Source organism: Erythrolamprus reginae, chromosome 10 (assembly GCF_031021105.1).
Source record: "Erythrolamprus reginae isolate rEryReg1 chromosome 10, rEryReg1.hap1, whole genome shotgun sequence".
Taxonomy (NCBI): Eukaryota; Metazoa; Chordata; class Lepidosauria; order Squamata; family Dipsadidae; genus Erythrolamprus; species Erythrolamprus reginae.
This window is the reverse complement of record NC_091959.1, coordinates 32,458,423-32,481,977: the sequence shown is the minus strand read 5'-3', so window position 1 is coordinate 32,481,977 and position 23,555 is coordinate 32,458,423. Positions and strand designations below refer to the sequence as shown.

Sequence of the window (23,555 nt, the reverse complement as noted above, 5' to 3'; positions counted from 1 at the left end):
GGAAATCTATGGGCTGGTCCTTGGAACAGAAGAGCCACCGCTGCTAGCAAAGGCCCGCCCTAGCTCTGGGAATAAAATGCCGGTCAGCCGTTGATAGCCTGCGGAGAGAGAGAAACTTTTTGCAGGGGTTGATGGCGCCCCAATAAAGGAATACTTGATTTAACGACAGAGAGTTTGTCCTGTTTGGGGACAGAACAAAAGTAGTAATATGGAGCACAACTCACTTAACAAGGACCTTGCTTAGCAGTGGAAATTTTGGTCTCTGTGTGTATGGTGGGTGTAAGAACTATCTATAGGATCCCTTCCAAGGTGATTATCGAAACCAACCTTCTATATTAGCAGAGGAAAGTTCACGTCCGGATATCAGCCTGGCTGTCCTCCCTTCCATCATGTCATACGTTCTCTTGGTGCCGGTCATCTCCTGTATCGCTGCGGTGTTCCTGCTGTTTTCTTTAGGGACCTGGTTAGCAACTCCACCTGGAAGAGAAGAATACAAGGAAAGTGAGGAGAGCAAAGATATTCTGTGGAACTCCTGGCACAGAAGATGTCCTGCCCCACTAAACGAATGACACCAGGGACTGTTTCTAGTAAACCAGAGCAGCGAACAAAAACTGTCCGTGGACCACAACCCTTGCACAGAAGGCCTCCCACTCCACTAAATGACACCAAGGACAGTTTCTAGTAAAATGGAGCAGCGAATACAAGCTGTCCGTGGACCACAACTCTTCACAGAAGGTGTCCCGCCCCACTAAACAAGCGAGATCAAGGACTCTTTCTAGTAAAACGGAGCAGTGAACATAAACTGTCCTTTGACCAAAACCCACACAACGTGCTTTGACTCCTGAATCTGGCCACCCTGACTCTGAACCAGGGTTGGCTCGTGAAGCTGCTGCAAACTCAGTTCCTCAGACACCACCGGATAACTTTCCAGTGTGCCGTTTCTATTGGCGACTCTTGTAAGTGTTGCACACTTAACACAAAGCTTGACACAATGAACTTTGCAAGGAAAATTTGTCTCTATCATCAACAGGTGGGGTTTTTTTTTTGCAAGCTTCATTTGTTGATGGAGATTCTTATTCATCCAGATCATGGTTGTCCTAAACGTGCTTTTTTCAAGAGCCAAAGTTGAACTTCCTTTGTTTTTCCTTGAGGATGTTTCACTTCTCATCCAAGAAGCTTCGGCCAAGGGTAGATCTTCTCACAGCCAAAGAGTCAGCCATTGGGAATAATAAATTGGCAGACAAGAGGCAAAACAATGAGGGATGAAGGTATCTCAGGGTGTCTGGGGGAAAAGCATTTGATTGAAATTCCCTGATATTTCCCTGACATTTCCCTGTAACTTGCAATCTAGTTAATGCGCGGTTGTAGATGACGTCATACCAAACGGCTAAGCCGTGGAGAAATATCGGTAGCTGAGGAAGCAAGTTGTTGCCACAGTTATGCTCATTTTTACTTGACTCTGCCAAGCAGCACAATCCATGGTTTTTTACATGATTTTTCCCTGACTTTTAAACATTTTAATACAGTTTGGTTTTCCCCCCTGAATTATTCAGTTTTTTTCATGTATTTCCTGATATTTCCCGAACTGCCGATTTCCTTGATAATTCCCTGATTTCCCCGTTTTCCAGATTTGCTGGACACCCTGGTATCTGCACCCTTCTCCAGTGCCTAAACACTTGCTTCCATCCTCACAATTCGTCTATGTGAGACATTTGTCTGAGCCCCTCCGAGTCTCCAGAGAGGGGCGGCATACAAATCTAATAAGTTGTTGTTGTTGTTATTATTATTATTATTATTATTATTATTATTATTGGACTAGAAGATCTCCAAGATCTCATCCAACTCTGTTTTCTATTGTATTCCTATTCTATTCCATTCCATTCTAAATCCTATTCTATTCTATTATTCTCTCTCCTCTCCTCTCCTCTCCTTATTCTATTCTATTCTACTGCCAGGGTGGCGCAGTGGTTAGAATGCAGTACTGCAGGCTACTTCAGTTAACTGAGGGCTGTAGTTCTGCAGTTAATATCTCACCACCGACTCAAGGTTGACTCAGCCTTCTATCCTTCTGAGGTGGGTTAAATGGGGGCAAATAGGCTGATTCTGCAAACCACTTAGAGAGGGCTTTAAAAGCACTATGAAGTGGTATATGTCTAAATGCTATTGCAATTAGAATATTCTATTCTAATTCTACATTATTATTATTATTATTATTATTATTATTATTATTATTATTATTATTATTATTATTATTATTTTTAGAAGGACACTGCTACACAGGAGAGACTGAAGAGAGATCCCACCAGCAGTTTTAGGAAAATGTTCATTGATTTCAGAAGCCTCTTGGATGAGAAGCAAAATGTCTTACAAGGGGGGAGAAAAAAAAACAATGAAAGTCTAGCTGCCTCTTAGAAAAACACCTTTGGGACTAACCTCCTTTCGTACCAAAAACAAAACCACTCCTTTGTGTGCTTGTGTGGCCTGGGACAAGACAGCTGGTGCATAATGAAGCCATGCTGTTTTTATGATTTGTCTTCCACGGGGCCTGGGCTTTTGCGGGGGTGCGTATTTTTATACACTTATTTTTCTGATTTCTAATCCAAGTACGGTGTGGGGTATACACACAAATCAGAATTTATGACAACTGAAGTGGCATAGGCACCCCATATATAAAACGAATAGGGAATAAACTCTTCTGGGCCCGCCATCTGTCTCCCCCTATAGTTTTGTTTGATTCCAGCAACCAGGCAAGGAAATTCCTGGGGACAGAAAAAAAGAATATTTGCAGCTCAGGGTTGACATGGCGCTTATCTGAACTGGCTTGTTTTTTTGCAGAAATTTCATTACGAAACTAGGTAACATCATCAGTGCTAGGACGGAGTGGGATTTGCGAAGAAGAGGACGACAATGAAAACTTTGGGGTTTGTGATACTTTCTGAGCTTGGCTGTTTTGTTTTTTTATTTATTAGATTTGTATGCCGCCCGTTTCCGTAGACATGGGGCGGATAACAACAATAATAAAAACAGCATATAACAAATCTAATATTTAAAATAACTAAAAAAAAACCTTATTAAAAACCAAACAAGCACACACACAAACCTACCATATATAAATTGTATAGGCCTAGGGGGAAAGGATATCTCAGTTCCCCATGCCTGATGACAGAGGTGGGTTTTAAGGAGCTTACGAAAGGCGAGGAGGGTGGGGGCAATTCTGATCCCTGGGGGGAGCTGGTTCCAGAGTGCCGGGGCCGCCACAGAGAAGCCTTTTCCCCTGGGTCCCGCCAATCGACATTGTTTTGTCGACGGGACCTGGAGAAGGCCAACTCTGTGGCTGACATCACTATCAAAATCTCACTTTCACATGCGTTTCCGCGTGAGATTTTGCTTCCTGTGCATGCGCAGAAGCAAAATCTAGCTAGGACGCACATGTGAGCGCCACGGACGCGCAGAGTTGTGCATGCAGATCCATTTTCCCTACCAGAGCTACAGTGTGGCCCATAGCGGTAGGCACTCAGTAGTGCCCATCTTCCTGCCCCAGTCTTCAGCCCCACGTACTGAGATACCGGATGTGAGTGCGTCTCTACGATGTGTGTTACGAGCATGCCAGAAAGTTACGGTTGCATATCCTGTCATCAAGGAACATCTGCTCCGAAGTGTTTCTAGGGCGAGAAGAAGAGGGACGAGCCCCTCCTTCCAGCCAACTCCGGTTCAATTATGGCAAAGGAACATGCGGGGAGGGCGGGGGAGGGGGGGAAAGGAAAATGCTTCCCTCAACATTTCTCCCGGCTTCTTTCGCAGACGAGTCATTATCCCGTTAAGAATCACCAATCTTCGGCAATTCAGCTGGGAGACGCTGCAAAATTTCCCCTCATTAGAGACCTTTTATTGGCAAAGTCTCATCACGTATCCAGGCACCAGCAGGGGGGCTGTTTCCCGCCTCTTGGCGCCACCCCCCCCCATCTACCCCCCTTCCTGCCCATCTGAACACACAGTCACAGCTGTCTCAATAATCCAGGCCTTTTGTTTTCCTTTCCTAGAACTACGTATTACAGATTATTAGAGTTGGAAGGGACCTTTTAAGTCATCTAGACCAACCCCCCACTGTAGAAGTCCCTACACCATTTCAGACAAATGGCCGTCCAATCTCCCTTTGAAAAACTCAAGTGTTTGAGCTCTCACAACCTCCGCAGGCAACTTCTGTTCCATGGGTTGATTGCTCTCACTTTCAGAAAGTTCCTCCTTATTTCCAGGTTGAATCTCTCTTTGGTCAGTTTCCATCCATTATTCCTTGTCTGGCCTTCAGGTGCTTTTGCAGATTCGCTGTTTCAGGGGTTTTCAAAGGAGACTTAAATCCATTAAATCCATTGAAAATTTTAAATCCATTAAAAATCCATAAAATTCTTCTACAGTACTACTATACTCTATTAAAGAAACTGGTAGGATATCACATGTAGAATGACTGTTTAATGCAAAGGGTGGCTTTTTAAAGTCCAAATACTTGTTAAATACATTAAAAAAAACCTTTCCTCTACTTCACGGAAATTCGTTTTTCACAGGTGATCTTGGAACACATCCCCTGCGAAAAACGAGGGATCACTGTATATATAAATGAAGAGGCAACAGCCATCGCAATCTCTGGAACATTTAAAATTTAAAATTAAACATTTAAAATTAAAAAACTACTAAAATTAACTAAGCTTTCGTTAGTTCTCTATTAACATCATCAGTAGAGGACTAACGAAAGCTTAGTTAATTTTAGTAGTTTTTAATGAATTTTAAATGTTCCAGAGATCGCGATGGCTGTTGCCTCTTCATTTATAAACACACCCAGAACTCGCATTTTTAGGACAATTCTTGATATATATACTTCTGGTTTGCCCGTTTGGCCGTTTTTTCGCATCCTAGGCTTCAATGAGGCCTGCGTGCATGTGCGGAGATGGGGGGATTGCACACATACATGGGGGCAGCGCGTGTGTGTGTGCACATGCGTGGGGGGAAGGGAAGGGGTGTGGGCAGATGCACACATGCTAACACACCCACCCACACCCCTTTTGGCACGCGAACCCCAAAAAATTCACCATCACGGCCCTGTAACAAGAGTGTAGCGTTCTTATAATCCAGCTTTGTCTAACCTTGGCAACATTGAAGAGATGTGGACGTCAACAGCCAGAAATCAGAATTCTGGGAGTTGGAGTCCACGGAGCTGCCAAGGTTGAGAAATCCTGTTTCTCCAGTTTCTCCCGGGTCATTCCCACCCACACCCCACACCCAATTTTCTCCAACATCTGGGCCGTCTCTGCCAAAGGCCTCTTTGAACTTCTCTTGGCTGAACCTTCTTGCTCGACACTTGCTCTCTGGGACAAAAGCTAAGCAGAAGCCCAAGAGGAGGAAGATGTCTCATCCGACGGCCCCGGAGGACCGGACTCGGAGACAGAGACAACAACCGTGTCTGTTGTGTTTGTAAAGTGAGCTTGGAGACCTGACTGAAACCCTCCAGAGATCACCCGTCTCCATGAAGAAAACAGCTCTCGAAAACTCAACCAATGCGTCTCCATCAGTGCGAAGGAGTCTGCAGAGTGACCGCTGAGTTATCAAGGCTGCACATGCAGCAAAGGAAACATGGAATCCTAGCAGAGAGTCAGGAGATGAGTAATGGGTCAGTCACACAAACCAGATACATTAAAGCATATAATGCGTATAAAGCAACCTATATGAGGTTGGTTCTTTTTTTGGTGGGGAGAAAAATAATTAAGAAAAAAAATCCCTTTCCTTCCACAACTCTGCTCACTGCGAGTTGTTCAATCCTGGCCGGCTCAAGGTTGATTCAGCCTTTCATCCTTCCAAGGTGGGTAAAATTAGGACCCAGATTGTTCGGGCCAACAGGCTGACTCTGTAAACTGCGTAGAGAGGGCTGTAAAAGCACTGTGAAGTGGTACTGTATATACGTCCAAATGTTGTTGCTAATGTTCAGGATCAATAAACTCAACCCAGCTAGCACACTACACCAACATTTTTCAGCTCTCGAAGAGAACGTAGGAGATGCCATTCAAAGAAAACCCCAAAAGATGTAACTTCACAATCATATTTGGAATACTGTGTTCAGTTCTGGAAACCTCACCTACACTGATAAAATTGAACGGGTCCAAAGACGGGATACAAAAATGGTGGATGGTCTTAAGCATAAAACTTATCAGGAAAGACTTAATGAACTCAATCTGTATAGTCTGGAGGACAGAAGGGAAAGGGGGGACACAACTGAAAAAATTAAATATGTTAAACGGTTAAATAAGGTTCAGGAGGGAAGTGTTTTTAATAGGAAAATGAACACAAGAACAAGGGGGCACATTCTGAGGTTAATTGGGGGAAAGATCAGAAGTAACGTGAGAAAATATTATTTGACTGAAAGAGTCGTAGATGCTTGGAACCAACTTCCAGCAGACGTGGTTGGTAAATTTGCAGGAACTGAATTTAAACATGCCCGAGATAAACATAGATCCATCCTAAGATAAAATACAGGAAATAGTATAAGGGCAGATTAGATTGACCATGAGGTCTTTTTCTGCCGTCAGTATTCTGTGTTTCTATGTTTCTATCATTGCCAGAAATGATGTAGGGTCTCCTGCTTGGGTGGAGAGGCTGGACTAGATGATCTATAACAGGGGTCCTCAAACTTGGCTACTTTAAGACTTGTGGACTTCAACTCCCAGAATTCTCCAGCCAGTAGCTAGCTGTAAAATTCTGGGAGTTGAAGTCCACAAGTCTTAAAGTTGCCAAGTTTGAGGACCTCTGACCTACAAGATCTCTTCCAACTCTGTTAATCGAATCAAATCCATCTCCTCATCTCCGACGTAGCTCTGCTTACATCTAAAGAGCTGTCCTTTGTCTGAAAAAACAGCCGTTATGGGACGGATTTTCTTCAAGGCACGGCTTTGGCCCTGTGGGGAAGATAAGAAGCGACGGATGGAAAAAATGCTAATTGGGATGGAAGCGTGTCCTTGCAAAGGGGCACTCAACCCACAGGACTCGTGATTTGCAAAGAGCGTGAAGGAGCATCTTGGGGCATCTCGGATTGACATCTGGCCCTCGTTCACCCCTCGGCTGTACTCAAGCATCCCAATGACGCAGTCCGATCAAATACACAAAGCCGACTGGGCAAACTCTGAGGCTTAATCCTGATGTGTCACCGGGGGGCAGAGAGGACATCCACACTGACCTTAAACTCTGGTCGTCCTGGATAGCCTGTAAACTAAGCTTTCCTTCGCAGGCTGGCAGTGCAATTCACAGGGAAGAGCCAGATGTCCGGAGAGGAAATATTACAGTGTTCCCTCGATTTTCACGGGGGATGCGTTCCGAGACCGCCCGCGAAAGTCGAATCTCCGCGAAGTAGATATGCGGAAGTAAATACACCTTTTTTGGCTATGAACAGTATCACAAGCCTTCCCTTAACACTTTAAACCCCTAAATTACCATTTCCCATTCCCTCAGCAACCATTTAGATTATTACTCACCATGTTTATTTATTAAAGTTTATTAAAAGAATATTTATTCAAGGCGGACGAAAGTTTGGTGATGGCATATGATGTCATCGAGCAGGGAAAAACTTGGTATAGGGAAAAAAAACCGTGAAGTATTTTTTAATTAATATTTTTGAAAAACCGTGGTATAGACTTTTCGCAAAGTTTGGACCTGCGAAAATTGAGGGAACACTGTGCTCTGTGTGCCAAGTCTCCAACTAGAATTTAGAATTGAGTAGAGGGACCTTAGAGGTCTTCTAGTTCAACCCCCTGCTCAAACAGGAGAACCTATACCAGTGAGAGCGAACCTTATTTTCCTTGGGTGCTGAAAGGGCGTGTGTGTATATAATTATAATTCAATGCTTGGGGAGGGTGAAAACAGCTTCCCCCTCCCCTAGGAGGCCCTCTGGAGGCTGGAAACAGCCCGTTTCCAAACTTCTGGTACGCCCAGTAGGCTTGTGTTTCACCCTTCCCAGGCTCCAAAGGCTACCCTGGAGCTGGGGAAGGGTAAAAACGACCTCCGCCCATCCTTCTGGAGGCTCTCTGGAAGCCAAAAATGCCCTCCCAAAACCTCTGGCCGGCACACACATGCGCATTGGAGCTGAGCTAGGGCAACGGCTGGCATGCCATCAGATACAGCTCCACATGCCACCTGTGGCACCCATGCCATAGGTTTGCCATCACTGGTCTAATTAAATTAGTTGGGGGAAAGATCAAAAGCAACATGAGAAAATATTATTTTATTGAAAGAGTAGTAGATCCTTGGAACAAACTTCCAGCAGACGTGGTTGGTAAATCCACAGTAACTGAATTTAAACATCCCTGGGATAAGCATATATCCATCCTAAGATAAAATACAGGAAATAGTATAAGGCCAGACTAGATGGATCAGGAGGTATTTTTCCGCCGTCAATCCTCTATGTTTCTATGGTCTAGTCTCTTCTTAAAAACCTCCAGTGATGGAGCGCCCACAATTTCTGGTGGGAAGCTGTTCCGCTGGTTAATTGTCCTCACAGTTAAGAATTTTCTCCTTAATTCCATGCTGCTTCTCTCTTTGATCAGTTTCCAACCCTTGTTTCTTGTCCTGCCCTCTGGTGCTTTGGAGAATAAATTGACCCCCTCCTTTGAGGTAGCATCTCAACTACTGGAACACTGCTATCATGTCACCCCTAATTCTTTTCTTTAGACGAACTACTAAGCTGAAAAGAAGGGGAATCAAGTCTTAAGCCTTTCTTCTGTGAGATGGGTCTATCCTAGCCACCATGATGGGAGCTAAAGGGCTCCCAGGTTGAAAAAATCTGAATTAAATAAGACATGTTATGTTTTTTTTAAAAAAATGTTCAGAACCATAGCTTTAGGTTGATTTCTTTAAACCAATCATATACTTCTAATACTCAAACTACTTACTAAGGCTGCATTACGATTAGTTTTTGTCATCGTTCCTATCACCCATCTCCTCCCACTTAGGAATGGGCGACTGTAACTTGTTGCTTGTATCCTTATGATTTATATTAATATTTATCGTTTCCTGATTGCTTATTGGTACCCCATGACAATCATTAAGTGTTGGACCTCGTGATTCTTAACAAATGTATCTATCTTGTGTACGCTGAGAGCATCTGATCCAAAGCCAAATTCCTTCGCCAATAAAGAATTCTATTCTATTCTTATTCTATTCTATATTCCAACTTCTATTCTATTCTATTCTAATTCTATATTCCAACTTCTATTCTATTCTTATTCTATATTCCAACTTTAGTCTATTCTATTCTTATTCTATATTCCAACTTCTATTCTATTCTTATTCTATTCTTATTCTATTCTATATTCCAACTTTATTCTATTCTATTCTATATTCCAACTTTATTCTATTCTATTCTTATTCTATTCTATATTCCAACTTATATTCTATTCTATTCTTATTCTATTCTATATTCAAACTTATATTCTATTCTATATTCCAACTTCTACTCTACTCTACTATATTCTAATAGAAGAGAGTATCTATAGCTCAGGGTTGAACTGTGGGGTCCTTAGTGCTCTCTAAACATGGTTGCTGAAACAGGTAATGACAGGTAGTTCTGGACTTACAACAGTTCATTTAGTGACCGTTCTAAGTCACAACAGCCCTGAAAGGAGTGACTTGAGACCGTTTTTCACCCTTAAGACCGCCGCAGCATCCTCCATTGTCACGTGATCAAAATTCAGATGTCCGGCAACTGACTCACATTTATGACATTTGCTGTGTCCCATGATGCCCTTTTGCGACCTTCAGACAACCAGTCAATGGAAAAACCACGTTGCTAAATTAACACTCGCTGTGATTCATTTAACAACTGGGGCAAGGAAGGTTGTAACGCAGGGCAAAATTCACTTGACAGCTGTCTCGCTTAGCAACAGAAATTTTGGGGGGACAATTCTGGCTGTAAGTCAAGGACTACCTGTACCCAACTGGGGAAAATTGTTTGCCTTGTACCGTTGACATCACCTAGTGGTTATGTAACCCCTGAGCTCAGACAGTACCAAGGACTTCACAAGCCACATCCTAATCCGTTCAAAAACTTGATGGGATGCAAAATAAGTCATGATGAACATAGAGCTTCATAAGAACATAAGAAGAGCCCTGCTGAATCAGGCCAAAGCCCATTGAGTCCAGCATTGTGTCACCCAGCGGTCCACCAATTGTCCATGGGGATGTTGAACAGAAAGAGAAGGAAGGCAAGACCCCCCCCTTTCCCTTCACCCCCCAACAAATGGTACTCAAGGGAACCCTGCCCGCCTCAACCAACAAAGAGGCGGCACTTGGACATCCCTTTCAATAACCATCTATGATTACACTTGGCATCCATGAATCTGTCTAATCCTGCCTTGAAGCTATCTAGGCTGACAGCTGTCACGACCTCTTCTGGAAGGGAATTCCATCAACCAAGGACCCTCTGGGTGAAGAAATATTTCCCTTTATTTGTCCTCACTTTCTTCCCTATGAGCTTTAGGGAGGGCCCCCTCGTCCTAGTATTGTGTGATAGAAAAAAGAATGTTTCTCTATCCACCATTTTTATCCCATGCATGATTTGATTTGAGCTTCAGAGGTGCAGTGGTTAGAGCGCAGTACTGCAAGCTATTTCTGCTGATCACCCACTGCCAGCAGTTTGGCAGATCGAATCTCAGTAGGCTCAAGGTTGACTCAGCCTTCCATCTTTCCAAAATTGGTAAAATGAAGACCCAGATTGTTGGGGGAAAGATGCTTACTCTTTGTAAACCGCTTAGAGAGGGCTTTAAAGCACTGTGAAGTGGTATATAAGTCTAAATGCTATTGCTATTATTCCCTCCTTCCTTCCCTCCTTCCCTTCCATCCACCATCCACCTACCCACCAACCCATCTCTGGTACACAGTGGTTAGAATGGGGGATTGCAGGCTAACTCTGCCAACTGCCAGCAGTTTAATTCTCACTGGCTCAAGGCCTTCCATCCTTCCAAGATCGGTAAAATGAGGACTCAGATTGTTGGGGGCCATATGCTTACTCTCTGTAGAGAGGGCTGTAAAGCACTGGGAAGTGATATATAAGTCTAAACGCTATTGCTAATGCCAGCTCAACCAAGCAACGGCTGCCAGAAACATCTGAAGGAGTTCTCCCGTCACTCCCGTGACCTTGCATCGGCTTTTCATCCCAAGCACGGAGCCCCCAAATACCCCCTTGGGAGGCTTCCCCCACCCGCGGGGCGACCAAGCCGCAGGATTCCCATCAAAGCAAGCTCCAACTCACCATCGTACGTCAGGATGTGCCCTTTCTTCCCCTCGTAAATGACGTGTCCCTTGGGCAGCGCCTCCTCTCTCGCTTTCTCCGCTCTGCTGGGGCTGTCTTCTCCGATTACTTTGGTAATGGTTCCTTTGTACAGCACTTCGGCTGGGGTGCCCTTGGAAGGAGACCAAGAGAGCCTGATTTAACAGCGTCACGAGAAATTAAGGCAGGAAAACAGCAAAGCAGAATTGCACACGGGCGTAACGGCAGGCCCAGGCAGACGAGCAATGAATTCCAAGAAACAGACCCCCAAAACAAAGGAGAACAATGTCGAGCTAAAATACCAGCTGGGGACCCTTGTTTCCGGTCACACGCGACAGGCAAAAGGTTTACAGTCAAACAATCAGAAGGAGCCACCAGGATGGTGAGCCGCCCGAGTCTTCAGAGAGGGGCGGCATACAAATCTAATAAATTATTATTACTATTACTATTACTATTACTATTACTATTACTATTACTACTACTACTACTACTACTACTACTACTACTACTATTATTATTATTATTATTATTGCGAGATCAAGTTTTGGGGTGGACCATTATGTTTGCTTTTAAAGTTAGGACGACACGGGAAGAGCAGACAAGGGAAAAGAACCGTTGAAACTTACCTGAACGGTCTTCTCGATGCACTGCAAGGAGAGTCCAACGTGGGTAATTCTCCAGTCTCATTGGAGGGACTGAGTTTTAATTTAAACATTATGCAGGTACCGCCCCCTAGCCTACCAGTCATAAAGAAACGAAGGAGCAGTAACTATAACTTTTTTTATTAACAACTGGAAGGCATACGCCAGGACCAACTCTTAACAATGGCAGACAAAAAGAGAAACCCTTGGTCCACCAATCGGGTGGGTTTTGGACTCTCCTTGCAGTGCATCGAGAAGACCGTTCAGGTAAGTTTCAACGGTTCTTCTCCAATGCACTTGCAAGGAGAGTCCAACGTGGGATATACCCAAGACATGAACAGGGAGGGAAAACAGGACCAAGGGCGGTCAAGAGGAACACACCCTTTGTAACACCCTCCTCCCAAAGGCTGCTTCCGCGGAAGCAAAGGTATCAATCCGGTAATGCTTGATGAAGGTAGATGGAGCCGCCCACGTGGCGGCCCTACAGATCTCTTCAATCGAAGCCTGCGTAGACCATGCTGCCGAAACAGCCGCACTTCGTGTTGAATGACCAGTAATTCCCTGAGGAACAGTCTGTCCTGACGCTTTATAGGCCTCAGTGATGCAGATCCTTATCCAACGACTGATAGTTCGTGGAGACACTCTAGTACCTTGTTCATGTGATGAAAAGGAAATAAACAAGGCTTCCGATGACCTGAAGGCCTGTGTCCTACGAACATAAAGTTTTAGCGCCCGTCTCACATCCAATTTATGCCATCTGAGTTCAGATGGGTGCGTGCCATGTGTACAAAAATCAGGTAATATTATCTCTTGAGTTCTATGAAAGCCCGAGTTCACTTTGGGAATGAAGGACGGGTCCAGTCGAAGAACTACTCTGTCCGGATGGAATAGACAAAGGTCAGGTCTTACGGACAGGGCCGACAGCTCCGACACCCTTCTGGCCGAGGTAATGGCGACTAGAAAGGCCGTTTTGATGGATAAAAACCGCAGTGATACCGTCCTCAACGGTTCAAAGGGTGGAGCTGTCAAGGCCTTAAGGACAAGAGATAGATCCCACGAGGGAAACCTATGGACGGGAGCCGGTCTAATATTTGACGCTCCTTTTAAGAAATCGCGAATCCAAGGATGTCTTGACAAGGGTTGGTACTGGTCGTGGTTTAATATTGTAGACAGCGCCGCCACATGGCGTCGTAACGTGTTTGGCGCCAGTCCCTTGTCTAATCCTGCCTGGAGGAAGGTTAAAACAGTACCAGGCGAGGCCGCTACCGGATCGAGCTGCCGGTCCTCACAGAAGGTGCAGAAGGCTGACCATGTGGATTGGTAAATCCTCCTTGTAGAAGGTCTGCGTGCCGCCTGCATGGTAGCGATGACCGTGTCAGGGAGATGTAATTGCCTTAGACGGTCCCCTTCAAGTGCCACACGGTCAGGTGCCACCATTGAGGCTCTGGATGCGCGATGCACCCCTGACTGAGGGCTACCAGGTCGTCTGGAATTCTCCAAGGAGGGGAGACGGACAGCTCCTTCAAGTCCGAGAACCAAGCCCGCCGAGGCCAAAAAGGCGCTACCAGAAGTACCTCGGCTCGTTCCTGTATGATTTTGTGTAGCACTCTCTGAAGTATGCGGGTAGGAGGGAATGCATACAGGAGCCCCACTGGCCAGGGGAGACGTAGTGCATCCACCCCTTCTGAACCCGGAGATGGGAACCGGGAAAAGAAGCGGGGTAGCTGTGCGTTGTGGCGCGTAGCAAACAGGTCTATGATCGGTGTGCTGAACTGAGCGGTTAGTGCCCGGAACACTCCTGGATCCAGCTGCCACTCCCCCGGATCCAAAGTCCTGCGACTCAGCCAATCCGCCGTCACATTCTCCTGGCCTGAGATGTGCTCGGCTGCTAGAGAGGCCAGGTGAGTCTCCGCCCACTTGAACAGAGTGTTGGCCTCCTGCATCAGGCGCCTGGATCTCGTCCCGCCCTGGTGGTTGATGTAAGAGCGAGCGGAAACGTTGTCCGTTAGAACCAGGACATGGCTGCCCTGCACCAGATGAGAAAAACTCAGCAGAGCGAGAGACACTGCCCTCAATTCCAAGAAATTGATGTTGATGGTTTCCAACTCCCGAGGAGTCCACAAGCCCTGGGCTACATTGGATGACAGGTGAGCACCCCATCCGAACAGGCTGGCGTCCGTTGTGAGAGTGATAAAGTCCTGTCCTTGAAATGGTGACCCCCTTTGAATAGCGGTTGAGGTCCACCAACGCAGGGATCTCCTGACCGCTGCAGGGAGAATCACCTGCATCCTGGTATGGCTGGTCTTTCTCCTTTGATAGGGTAGGAGAAACCATTGGAGGTCTCGAATGTGTAACCTGGCCCAGGGAACTACATCTATGCAAGAAACCAACGTGCCCAGGAGTTTGGAGAGAAAGGCCAGGGAAGGTTTCGGTTGAGAAGACAGGTCCTGTAGTAGAGTCCGGATATTGGCCTGTCTGTCCTCCGATAGGAAAACTTGGCACAAGTCTGTATCGATGATGGTGCCCAGGTGAGCTAACCTGGTTGAAGGAATTAGCTGACTCTTTTCCAGGTTTATGGTAAACCCGAAAGTCCTTAGGGTCGACAGGGTCAGTTGGAGATCCCGTTGTGCCCGGTCCCGGGACTTTGACAGGATCAGGACGTCGTCGAGGTATGCCATGAGTCGCACTGACCTGTGTCGCAAGGTGGCCGTGAGGACGTCCAGAAGTTTGGTGAACGTCCTCGGCGCTGACGACAGTCCAAATGGCATCGCTCGATACTGGTAATGAGATCCGTTGATGGAAAACCGGAGGAATCGTCTGTGCTCCTGTGCTACCGGTACATGGAGGTAGGCCTCCTTGAGATCGATGGAGGAGAGGAGGTCTCCCGGTCGAATGGATTGCAGTATAGACCTGAGGGAGTGCATTTTGAATTTTTGATAACGCACATACAGATTCAACCGTTTGAGATTTAAAATCAAACGGACCCCGCCCGAAGATTTGGGGACTAGGAAAACGATGGAATAGAAACCTGTTCCCCTCAGGTGAAAGGGAACCTCCTCTATCGCTTCTATCTCCAGGAGGTGCTCTATTTCCCGGTGCAACAGCGCCCTCTTCTGGGAGTCTGTCACTTGAGGGCAAGCAATGAAGCGGTGTGGGGGTACCCGGAGAAAATTGATCCGTAACCCCTGAGTTGCTGTGGCCACGGCCCAGGAGTCGAGGGATGCAGCCCTCCAAGCGTTGGCAAAATGGAGGAGCTTGCCCCCCAGAGGGTAAGGGTCTGAGGAGTCATTTTCCACGCTTGGAACCCTTAAAGTTGGAACCCCTGTATGGCCGGCGTCCCTGCTGGAAGGGTCTGCCGCGGTCCGCGAAGTACGGTCTATCCTGACGGAAGCCTCCCTGGTTGAAAGAGCCCTGAGAGAAATTCCTCGAACCCTGAGAGACGGTTGAGGAGGGCTCTGCACGAAAGTTCTGCCTTCTATAAAAAGGGGTAAACCGTCGTTCTGCTCTCCTGTTGGATCTTGGGAGCACCTTCTTTTTATCTTTGTCCTTGATAAGGACCTTCTCAAGGGAATCGCCAAACAACTGTTCCCCTTGGAATTTGGCAGAAGCTAGGCGCCATTTTGATTTTACGTCCGCCTGCCAGCTTCGCAGCCAAATTAATCTCCGTGAGGACAAAGAAGATGCCAGCGCACGGGATGCAAATTTTGCCGCATCCATGGTAGCGTCCGCGGAGAACTCCGTTGCCGCCAGCAGTTTATTTAAATCTTGGCGGAACCTGCCATCCTCCTGACTTGCACGTGCTTGCATGTCCTGTATCCACAGGATGGTTGCCCTATTAAAAAATGAGGCAGCCGAGGCGGCTCGCAAGGCCCAGGCTGCCATTTGGTGAGTCTTCATGACCACCGTCTCGGCTCTTTTGTCCTCCGCCTTCAAACCCTCCGAAACCTCCGAAGGGACCAAGGCGTTGGACACCAAACTTGCCACAGGAGTGTCTATGGTTGGAGGTGTTAAAAGCGATTCCATCTCCTGATCGAAGGTGTAGTATTTCCTATCAATCAAGGAGGGGCCTTGTGCTGCTGCTGGCGCTTCCCAAGGCCTTTTTATATTGTCAAGGAAAATATCCGAGGAGGGAATGGTTTCTGGTTCTTTTTTTGGAACTGAAAGTAGGACCCCTTTTGAGGCCTGTGCAGTGTTTTCTGTAGGTAACTTCCCCTCTCCTGCTCCCTCAAAGACCAACTTGGCCTTATTTAACATGATTCGAAAGAGAGAGGGCTTGAAGAGGCCTACAAGACTCGGTGGTTCAGGTGGTTGCTCATCTCCTGACAAACCCTCGCCTTCTTCACTATCCTCCTCCCTGGGATAGAGATCCTCCTCCATGGAGCCTTGGAAAGAGGCTGGAGCAGGAGGTGCCCACACATTCCTATGCTTCGGTGGAATGGGAATTCCAGGGGCCTGTTGTTGTGCCCCAACTGTAATCCCTTGGGCATAAACACTGCTAATTAGATTTTGGAGATCCTGGGGCATGCTTTGCCATGTATCAAACGAGCTCCTCAGACCCACAGCAGACGGTGTAAAGGTGGCTGTGGGCTGGTTGTATTGAGCACCCGTGCTGCTGGCCATGGGCAAGGTATATTGGGGTCCAGTGGACAATAGGGGGCGTTCAGGCGACCAATCACGTTCTGTTGCCGAGCCTACAACCCCAGCAATGCCTGGCAAGGGGGAGGCCGGGGGGGGCGTGGGCCCCCGAAGATAATTTGGTTGGGCCTGTGGCGCTGGTGGCTGTTTCTGGGCCATCTCTAGCTGCCTCTCCAGAGCCCGTATCCTCTTCTCGGCTTCCTTAAGGGAGGCGGCCTGAGAAGATTTAGCCTTGGCCTTTTCGGAGGAAGGCTTGTCCTTGGGGGTAGTGGGCCTGATGGAAATGGCCCCTTCCTCCCCCAGATGGGCCGAATTATCGGTCATAATGAATCACTCACGGTTAGACAATGGTAATAATGCCGATCGCAACGCAGCTAACAAAGCAATGAGGCTGTGACCTCAATGCGGCTGCGTGTTGCTGGGTAAACGGGGGGGGGCGGGTTGACTCGGAGCGTTCCTCGCTCCTCTCACCCCTCTTGATTGACAGCTACCGGCCAAACAAAAATGGCCGCCGCACCGTTGCCATGGCAACCGGCGGGAAACTCAAGAGCCGCTCCCGCCGTTTTACCCGAAGGCTGCTTCCTGCATTTGTGCAGGGCCCCAATAACCAACTCTTCCTTCCATGGGGCTCGCTCTGCGTTTAAAGCGCAGCCTTCCTTCTGGTCGCCAGATCTTCGGCTGAGGTATTATTCGCCGGGCGGGGCAGGCCCTTTCCGGCGGCAACCGTCTCCTATCCCCAGGCGCGACCTCGGAGGCCGGGAGCCTGGTCGCCCTATTAATTTAATGCCCCCCCCCACGGCTGCGCTCCGTTCCTCGTGAGCGCTAATGCCATGGAGCCAAAGCTCGCCTTCTTCAGGGGAGGGGGGGGGGCAGGGCGCCACAGTCAAACGGACAGAGCCCTCGGAGGGCCTGATCCGTTGCTGTAAAGGAGAAGCCAATCCATACACGAAAAAACCTGCAAACAAGTAAAAGGAATAAAGAAAAGCATTAGTACTCAGAAAAAACAAACACACAGTATTTATTCATATATAACTACTAATACTTATGAGGAGAAACTCAAAAAATGTCCCATTACTGCGACTGAGTTTTGATGACTGGTAGGCTAGGGGGCGGTACCTGCATAATGTTTAAATTAAAACTCAGTCCCTCCAATGAGACTGGAGAATTACCCACGTTGGACTCTCCTTGCAAGTGCATTGGAGAATATGGGATTCTGCAGAACTAAGAGCTGGGCAGGGAGACAGAAGTGGAGACCTATGAAGTAGAGCAGTGATGGCAAACCTATGGCACGGGTGCCACAGGTGGCATACAGAGCCATATCTGCTGGCACGCGATCTGTTGCCCGAGCTCAGCTCCAACGTGCATGTGTGTGCCGGCCAGCTGATTTTTGGTTTGCACAGAGGCTCTGGGAGGGTGTTTTTGGCTTCCAGAGAGCCTCCAGGGGAATAACGGAGGGCGTTTTTACCCTCCCTCGGCTCCAGGGAAGCCTTTGGAGCCTGGACATGGTGAAACATGAACCTACTGGACCCACCAGAAGTGAGAGACAGGCTGTTTCTGGCCTTCAGACGGCTTCTGCGGGGCGGGGGAAGCTGTTTTTGCCCTCTGCAGGCATTGATTTATGGGTGTGGGCACTCGCTCATGTGCAAAAGCATGCGCCCACGCTCTTTTGGCACTCGAGGAAAAAAAGGTTCGCCATCACTGAAGTAGAGGGTGAAGCTGAAATGAAGGCAGGTATCTTCACACACACACACACACATAAAACACACCCTGCATCTCCCTTTCAACCCCCTCAGTTCTCTTCCAGTATCATTGTTTATTCCTCTCTACAAATGTACCAAGTTGTACAATCTTTTCTTTTCCTTTGGCCCTTGTGGAATGCATCTGGGAAATTTCTCTGCTTGAATACAGGTTTGTTTGTTTGTTTGTTTGTTTGTTTGCCACCCAACTCCCAAAGGATTCTGGGCGGCTTAAAGCAAAAATATCATCTAAAAACAGTTTAAAAATCAATTTAAAAAAACCCCTTAATAAAAACATTTGAAACTTTTTGTGGCCGGATCTAGAAGGTGTTTCACTCAAGGGCCCCAGGCCTGCCGGCACAGCCAGGTCTTTGAGGCTTCCCAGAAGGCCAGTAGGTCGGTTGCAGAGAGTCGGTGCTGCCACAGAAAAGGCCCCGCCAATAGACACTGTCTGGCCAATGGAACCCGGAGAAGGCCATCTCTGTGGGCCCTTATTCTCTCTTTGAAGGATCAGGTTGACTGGACCTCTTGGAAGCTCAATGAACATCAAGGCACAAAAAAGACTTATTTGGACTTAAGGTCCCTGCCCTATCCATATTTTGAGCCGTTGGTGATGTAGTGGTTAGAATGTAGAACTGCAGGCTGCGTCTGCTGACTGCCGACTCCTGACTGCAATTTGGCAGTTCAAATCTCACCAGGCTCAATGTTGATTCAGCCTCCCATCCTTTGGAGGTGGGTAAAATGAGGACCCAGATTGTTGGGGGCAAGAGGCTGATTCTGTAAACCGCTTAGAGAAGGCTGGAAAGGACTGTGAAGTGGTATATAAATCTACGGGCTATTGCTATTGTTACTGTTCTTCCTTTTCCCCTTCCTTCCTTCCTTCCTTCCTTCCTTCCTTCCTTCCTTCCTTTTGTCCATCCACCCATGCATCCAACCATCCACGGTATGCAATGATTAGAATGTAGCATTGCAGGCTCACTCTGCCCACTCCCAGCAGTTCGATTCTCACTGGCTTCCACCCATACGAGGTCGGTAAGGTGAGGACCCAGATTGTTGGGGAGCAAGAGATTGACTCTGTAAACCCCTTAGAGAGAGTTGAAAAAGCACTATGAAAAGCGGTATATAGTTTTTAAGTGCTGTTGCTATCCAAATCCATCACCAACCTTGGATCCCAAAATTCATTCTCTAAGGATCGGAGGTGGACAAATCCGATGTTTGGGTTTGCTGGGAATCAGCTCTGGATTATTTTGCACGCCAAGCACAGACAGGCCTTGCCACCAAGCAACATTTTGTGTTCCCCAAATGACTGGGTGGGGCCCCTGAAGCTTTAGATCGCATCTCAACTGCAGGACCAGGCTTGACAAACTGGTCTAGTTGGTGGCGCCCCTGCCAGAGATAAGGACTAATACGCTTAAAGATAAGGGCGCCTACGTCTAAATGCTCACAAGCATGCTCAGTCCACTACCTTACCCTGTCTTGTGGCTGAACTCTTAACTCCGGAATGTTTTTTGAAAGATGCTGCTTTTTGCAATCCTAAGCCTTAGCACCTATTTAAGGCAATGCTACAGCTATCATTGGTAGACTTCTGGCAATTGAGGCCCTAGGTCAGGGATAGGCAAAGTTTGCTCTTCAATGATTTGTGGACTTCAACTCCCAGAATTCCCGAGCCAATCATGCTAGCTCAGGAATTCTGGGAGTTGAAGTCCATATGTCATAAAAGAGCCAACTTTGCCTACCCCTGCCCTAGGTCAGTGGTTCTCAACCTGTGGTCCACGGGACTCTGGGAGGCTGCGAGGTGGTCCCACAGGGTCTATGAATATTTGATGTAATCTAGTGTTTTAAATATTTTTTTATACATAGAATTTTTTATTACCGCATTTTTGGAGTATAAGATGCAACTTTTTCCTCTCTAAAAGAGGCTGATAATTTGGGTGCGTCTTATATTCTGAATGTAGCTCTCCCCCCCCCCCCCCCCAGCCCTAACTAGCTGCTATCGATCTTCCCATCTTTTACCTTGCAGGCTCTTTCATTGTTTTTCTCTGTAAAGAATGTTTTCCAAGCCCTAAGTCTTTGCAGGGTTTTTTTCCATTGCTCTACTTGCTCCGAATAAGTTTCTTTCCAGCCCTAACTAGGTGCTAACAATATTCCCAGCTCTTACTAGCCTGCAAGCTCTTTTATTGTTACTCTCTGTGAAGAAGAATGTTTTCCAAGTCCAAAGACTTTGCAGAGGTTTTTCCATTGCTCGACTTGCTCTGAATGTTTCTTTCCAGGTGCTAATGATGTTCCCAGCTCTTACTGGCCTGCAAGCTCTTTCGTTGTTACTCTCTCCAAATAACGTTTTTCTAAGCCCTTAACCAGGGGTTAAAATAATGTGCTGTAACTGGCCAGACTAAGGATGCTAGCCAGATGAATACCTGGTAAGCATATTCTTTTCCATATATTCCTTCAATAACTAAAGTACGACTTATACACCGAAAAAAAATATTTTTTTCTCTCCACAATTATCAGATACGTCAGTGCATATACCATAGAACAGTGGTGGCAAACCTTTTTTGGCTCGGGTGCAATAGTGGGCATGCCTATGCCAATAATGCAATGCCTTCCCCCCACATGCATGCACACAACCCCGCGCACTGCCTCCTGTTCATGCACAAAGGCCTCATTGCAGCCTCTGGATTTCTGGCAGGCCTGTTGGGCCATTTTTTGCCGCCCTAGAGTTCAGGAGGCTTTCCTGAAGTCTGGGGAGAGCAAAAATGGCCAAAGAGAAGGCAGAAAATCAGCTGGAGCTGACATGGGGCAACACCTTGTGTGCCTTCATATATGACTCTGCGTGCTACCTGTGGCACCTGTGCCATAGGTTTGCAATGACTGTCATAGAATATATCTATAATATATACAATTATACATTTTATCAATCATTCTTAAATCAATATCCTATTTCTGTTTTAAATCTTGAGTTAGGTCTCCGAGGTCCATGGCCATGGTGCGTGGCCCCAAAAGGTATTTAAAGGGGTCCACGGCGAAGAAAAAGTGCTCTAGATCAAACTGTACCATCAGTATCACTCTACAATTCAAATGCAGTCGAAGTAGGTTAAGATTATACCGCTGGCTTCACCGTGTCTGCACATGTTTCAGTAGCAGGGGAGAAATTTTATTACCGCATCCTACTAATGACCTCTTAAGGCAGGGGTGTCAAACTCAAGGCCCCGGCACTGGATCCAGACCGCAGGGTCCTTAGATCCAGCACGTGGGGCAGCCCTGGAAACAGCAAAGGACCAGCCCGCGGACCTTCTGCCAGTGAAAAAAGAGCTCGGGAGGGCCGAATGCGCTCTGTTTGTGCTGCCAGAGGGTTGCAGGAGTCTGTCGCAGCCGGAAACGCAGCTTGGGAGGGCCGAATACGTGGCCTTGCCCCCAAGCTCCGTTTTCACTGGCAGAAGGTTGCAAGAGGCCGTCGCAGCTAGAAATGGAGCTCAGGAGCCCATTTTTGCTGGCAGAGTGCTCGGGCCGCCACAGGGACTTCCCACACGAGGGACATACACACACCTTGACTTGCATAAGCGGCGGGCTGGCACACATGGACAAGAATGCCTGCCATCTCATCGCTCTTACAACTTGAGCTACGCATGCACACACCTTCACTTCTGCCAGCCACCGTTATGGCCTAATTCCGAATAGGCCATGGCCCGCTAGTGAGATGCGGCCCGAGGTTTGGGGACTCCTAGACCAGTGTTTCCCAACCTTGGCAACTTGAAGATACAGTAATACCTCGTCTTGCGAACTTAATTGGTTCCGGAAGTAGGTTCGTAAGGCGAAAGGTTCATAAGACGAAACATTGTTTCCCATAGGAAACAATGTAAAAGCGATTAATGCGTGCAAAAAGAAAAAAAAATAGCAAAATGGCGCTCCGCTGGGCGCCGCCGCCCGGCTGTCACCTTTTAAAACAGCTGGGGGGTTTCTTTGCGTTCTCCTGAACCTGAACTTTTTGGGTTCGGGAGGCCGCTGAGAAGTGCCGCCGCCCGGCTGTCACCTTCTGAAACAGCCGGGGGGCTTCTCGGCATTCTCCTGAATGCTGAACCCGGAAGTTCGGGTTCAGGTTCGGGAGGCTGCCGAGAAGCGCCCGGCTGTTTCAGAAGGTTACAGCCGGGCGGCGGCGCTCGGCGGAGTGACATTTTTGCGATCAGCGGCAGCATTTTTGGCCGATCTGGAGGCTGGAAAGGAGGTGGGGAATCCCAATAGGGAATTCCATGGGCAGAGCTTTGATGTCACGAAGACGTCCGCACAGTTACAATATTAATAAAGTATTTATTTATTTTATTTATTTATTAGATTTGTATGCCGCCCCTCTCCGAGGACTCAGAGGCTCCCAACAAACAATACAGTCTACAAATCCAATATTAAAAAGCAGAACAATTAAGAAACCCTTATTAAGAACAATCACACAACTCAACATAACCATACATAAAGCAGGACAGCTGGGGGAATCAATTTCCCCATGCCTGGCAACATAGGTAGGTTTTCAGTAGTTTAGGGAAGGCAAGGAGGGTGGGGGCAGTCCTAATCTCTAAGGGGGAGTTGGTTCCAGAGGGCCGGGGCTGCCACAGAGAAGGCTCTTCCCCTGGGTGCCGCCAAACGACATTGTTTTGTCGATGGAACCCGGAGAAGGCCGACTCTGTGGGATCTAATCCGTTGCTGGGATTTGCAACCAATCATTGCGTTTATGTAAAGACAAGAAAAACCAAAGATCATAAGCACCATTGTGGTTTCCTTAGGCAAATTAATGACGGTGTTGCCAGTCTCCATTGTGAGCACTAAAACGAGGATGTCCTGCTACCAATTCATATAAATCCAATAAATAAATAAATAAATAAATAAATAAATAAATAAATAAATAAATAAATAAATAAATAAATAAATAAATAAATAAATAAAATTCGAAGAGCAATTGAATTCCAGAATTTTATCCCATTGTATCTCTTCGTAACATAAACAGAGACACTGCATTACCAATAAGCCACGGAGGGCCCCCCATTTCAGCACCTGAATTCAAGGGCTTGGCGTTAAAAGATGCAAAATATGCCAATCAGCATTGGCGCATATGCTTCACAGGAGAACTGGAAAGAGAACATGATCCAATGGCTTTAGGGAAGGAAACCCCCGGAACATCTGCCTTCCGCGGCACGGATTTGCAAATGGGTAACTGTTGCAATGCAACAGACCGTGTATGGATCTTAAAGCTTTGCAAAC

The 23,555-nt window shown here is 47.0% G+C and overlaps 1 protein-coding gene across 30 annotated transcripts in view; it reads right to left on the bottom strand.

Moving 5' to 3' along the window:
- Positions 1-23,555, bottom strand: part of NCOR2 (nuclear receptor corepressor 2) — a 309,568-nt gene that overhangs the window by 52,955 nt on the left and 233,058 nt on the right. For all 30 annotated transcript variants that reach the window (XM_070762126.1, XM_070762127.1, XM_070762128.1 and 27 more), the window contains 2 exons: positions 11,282-11,432; positions 328-477 (listed from right to left, as the gene is read on the bottom strand). In XM_070762126.1, the coding sequence (XP_070618227.1) occupies positions 328-477; positions 11,282-11,432 (301 nt within the window). The remainder of the gene's footprint in view (positions 1-327; positions 478-11,281; positions 11,433-23,555) is intronic.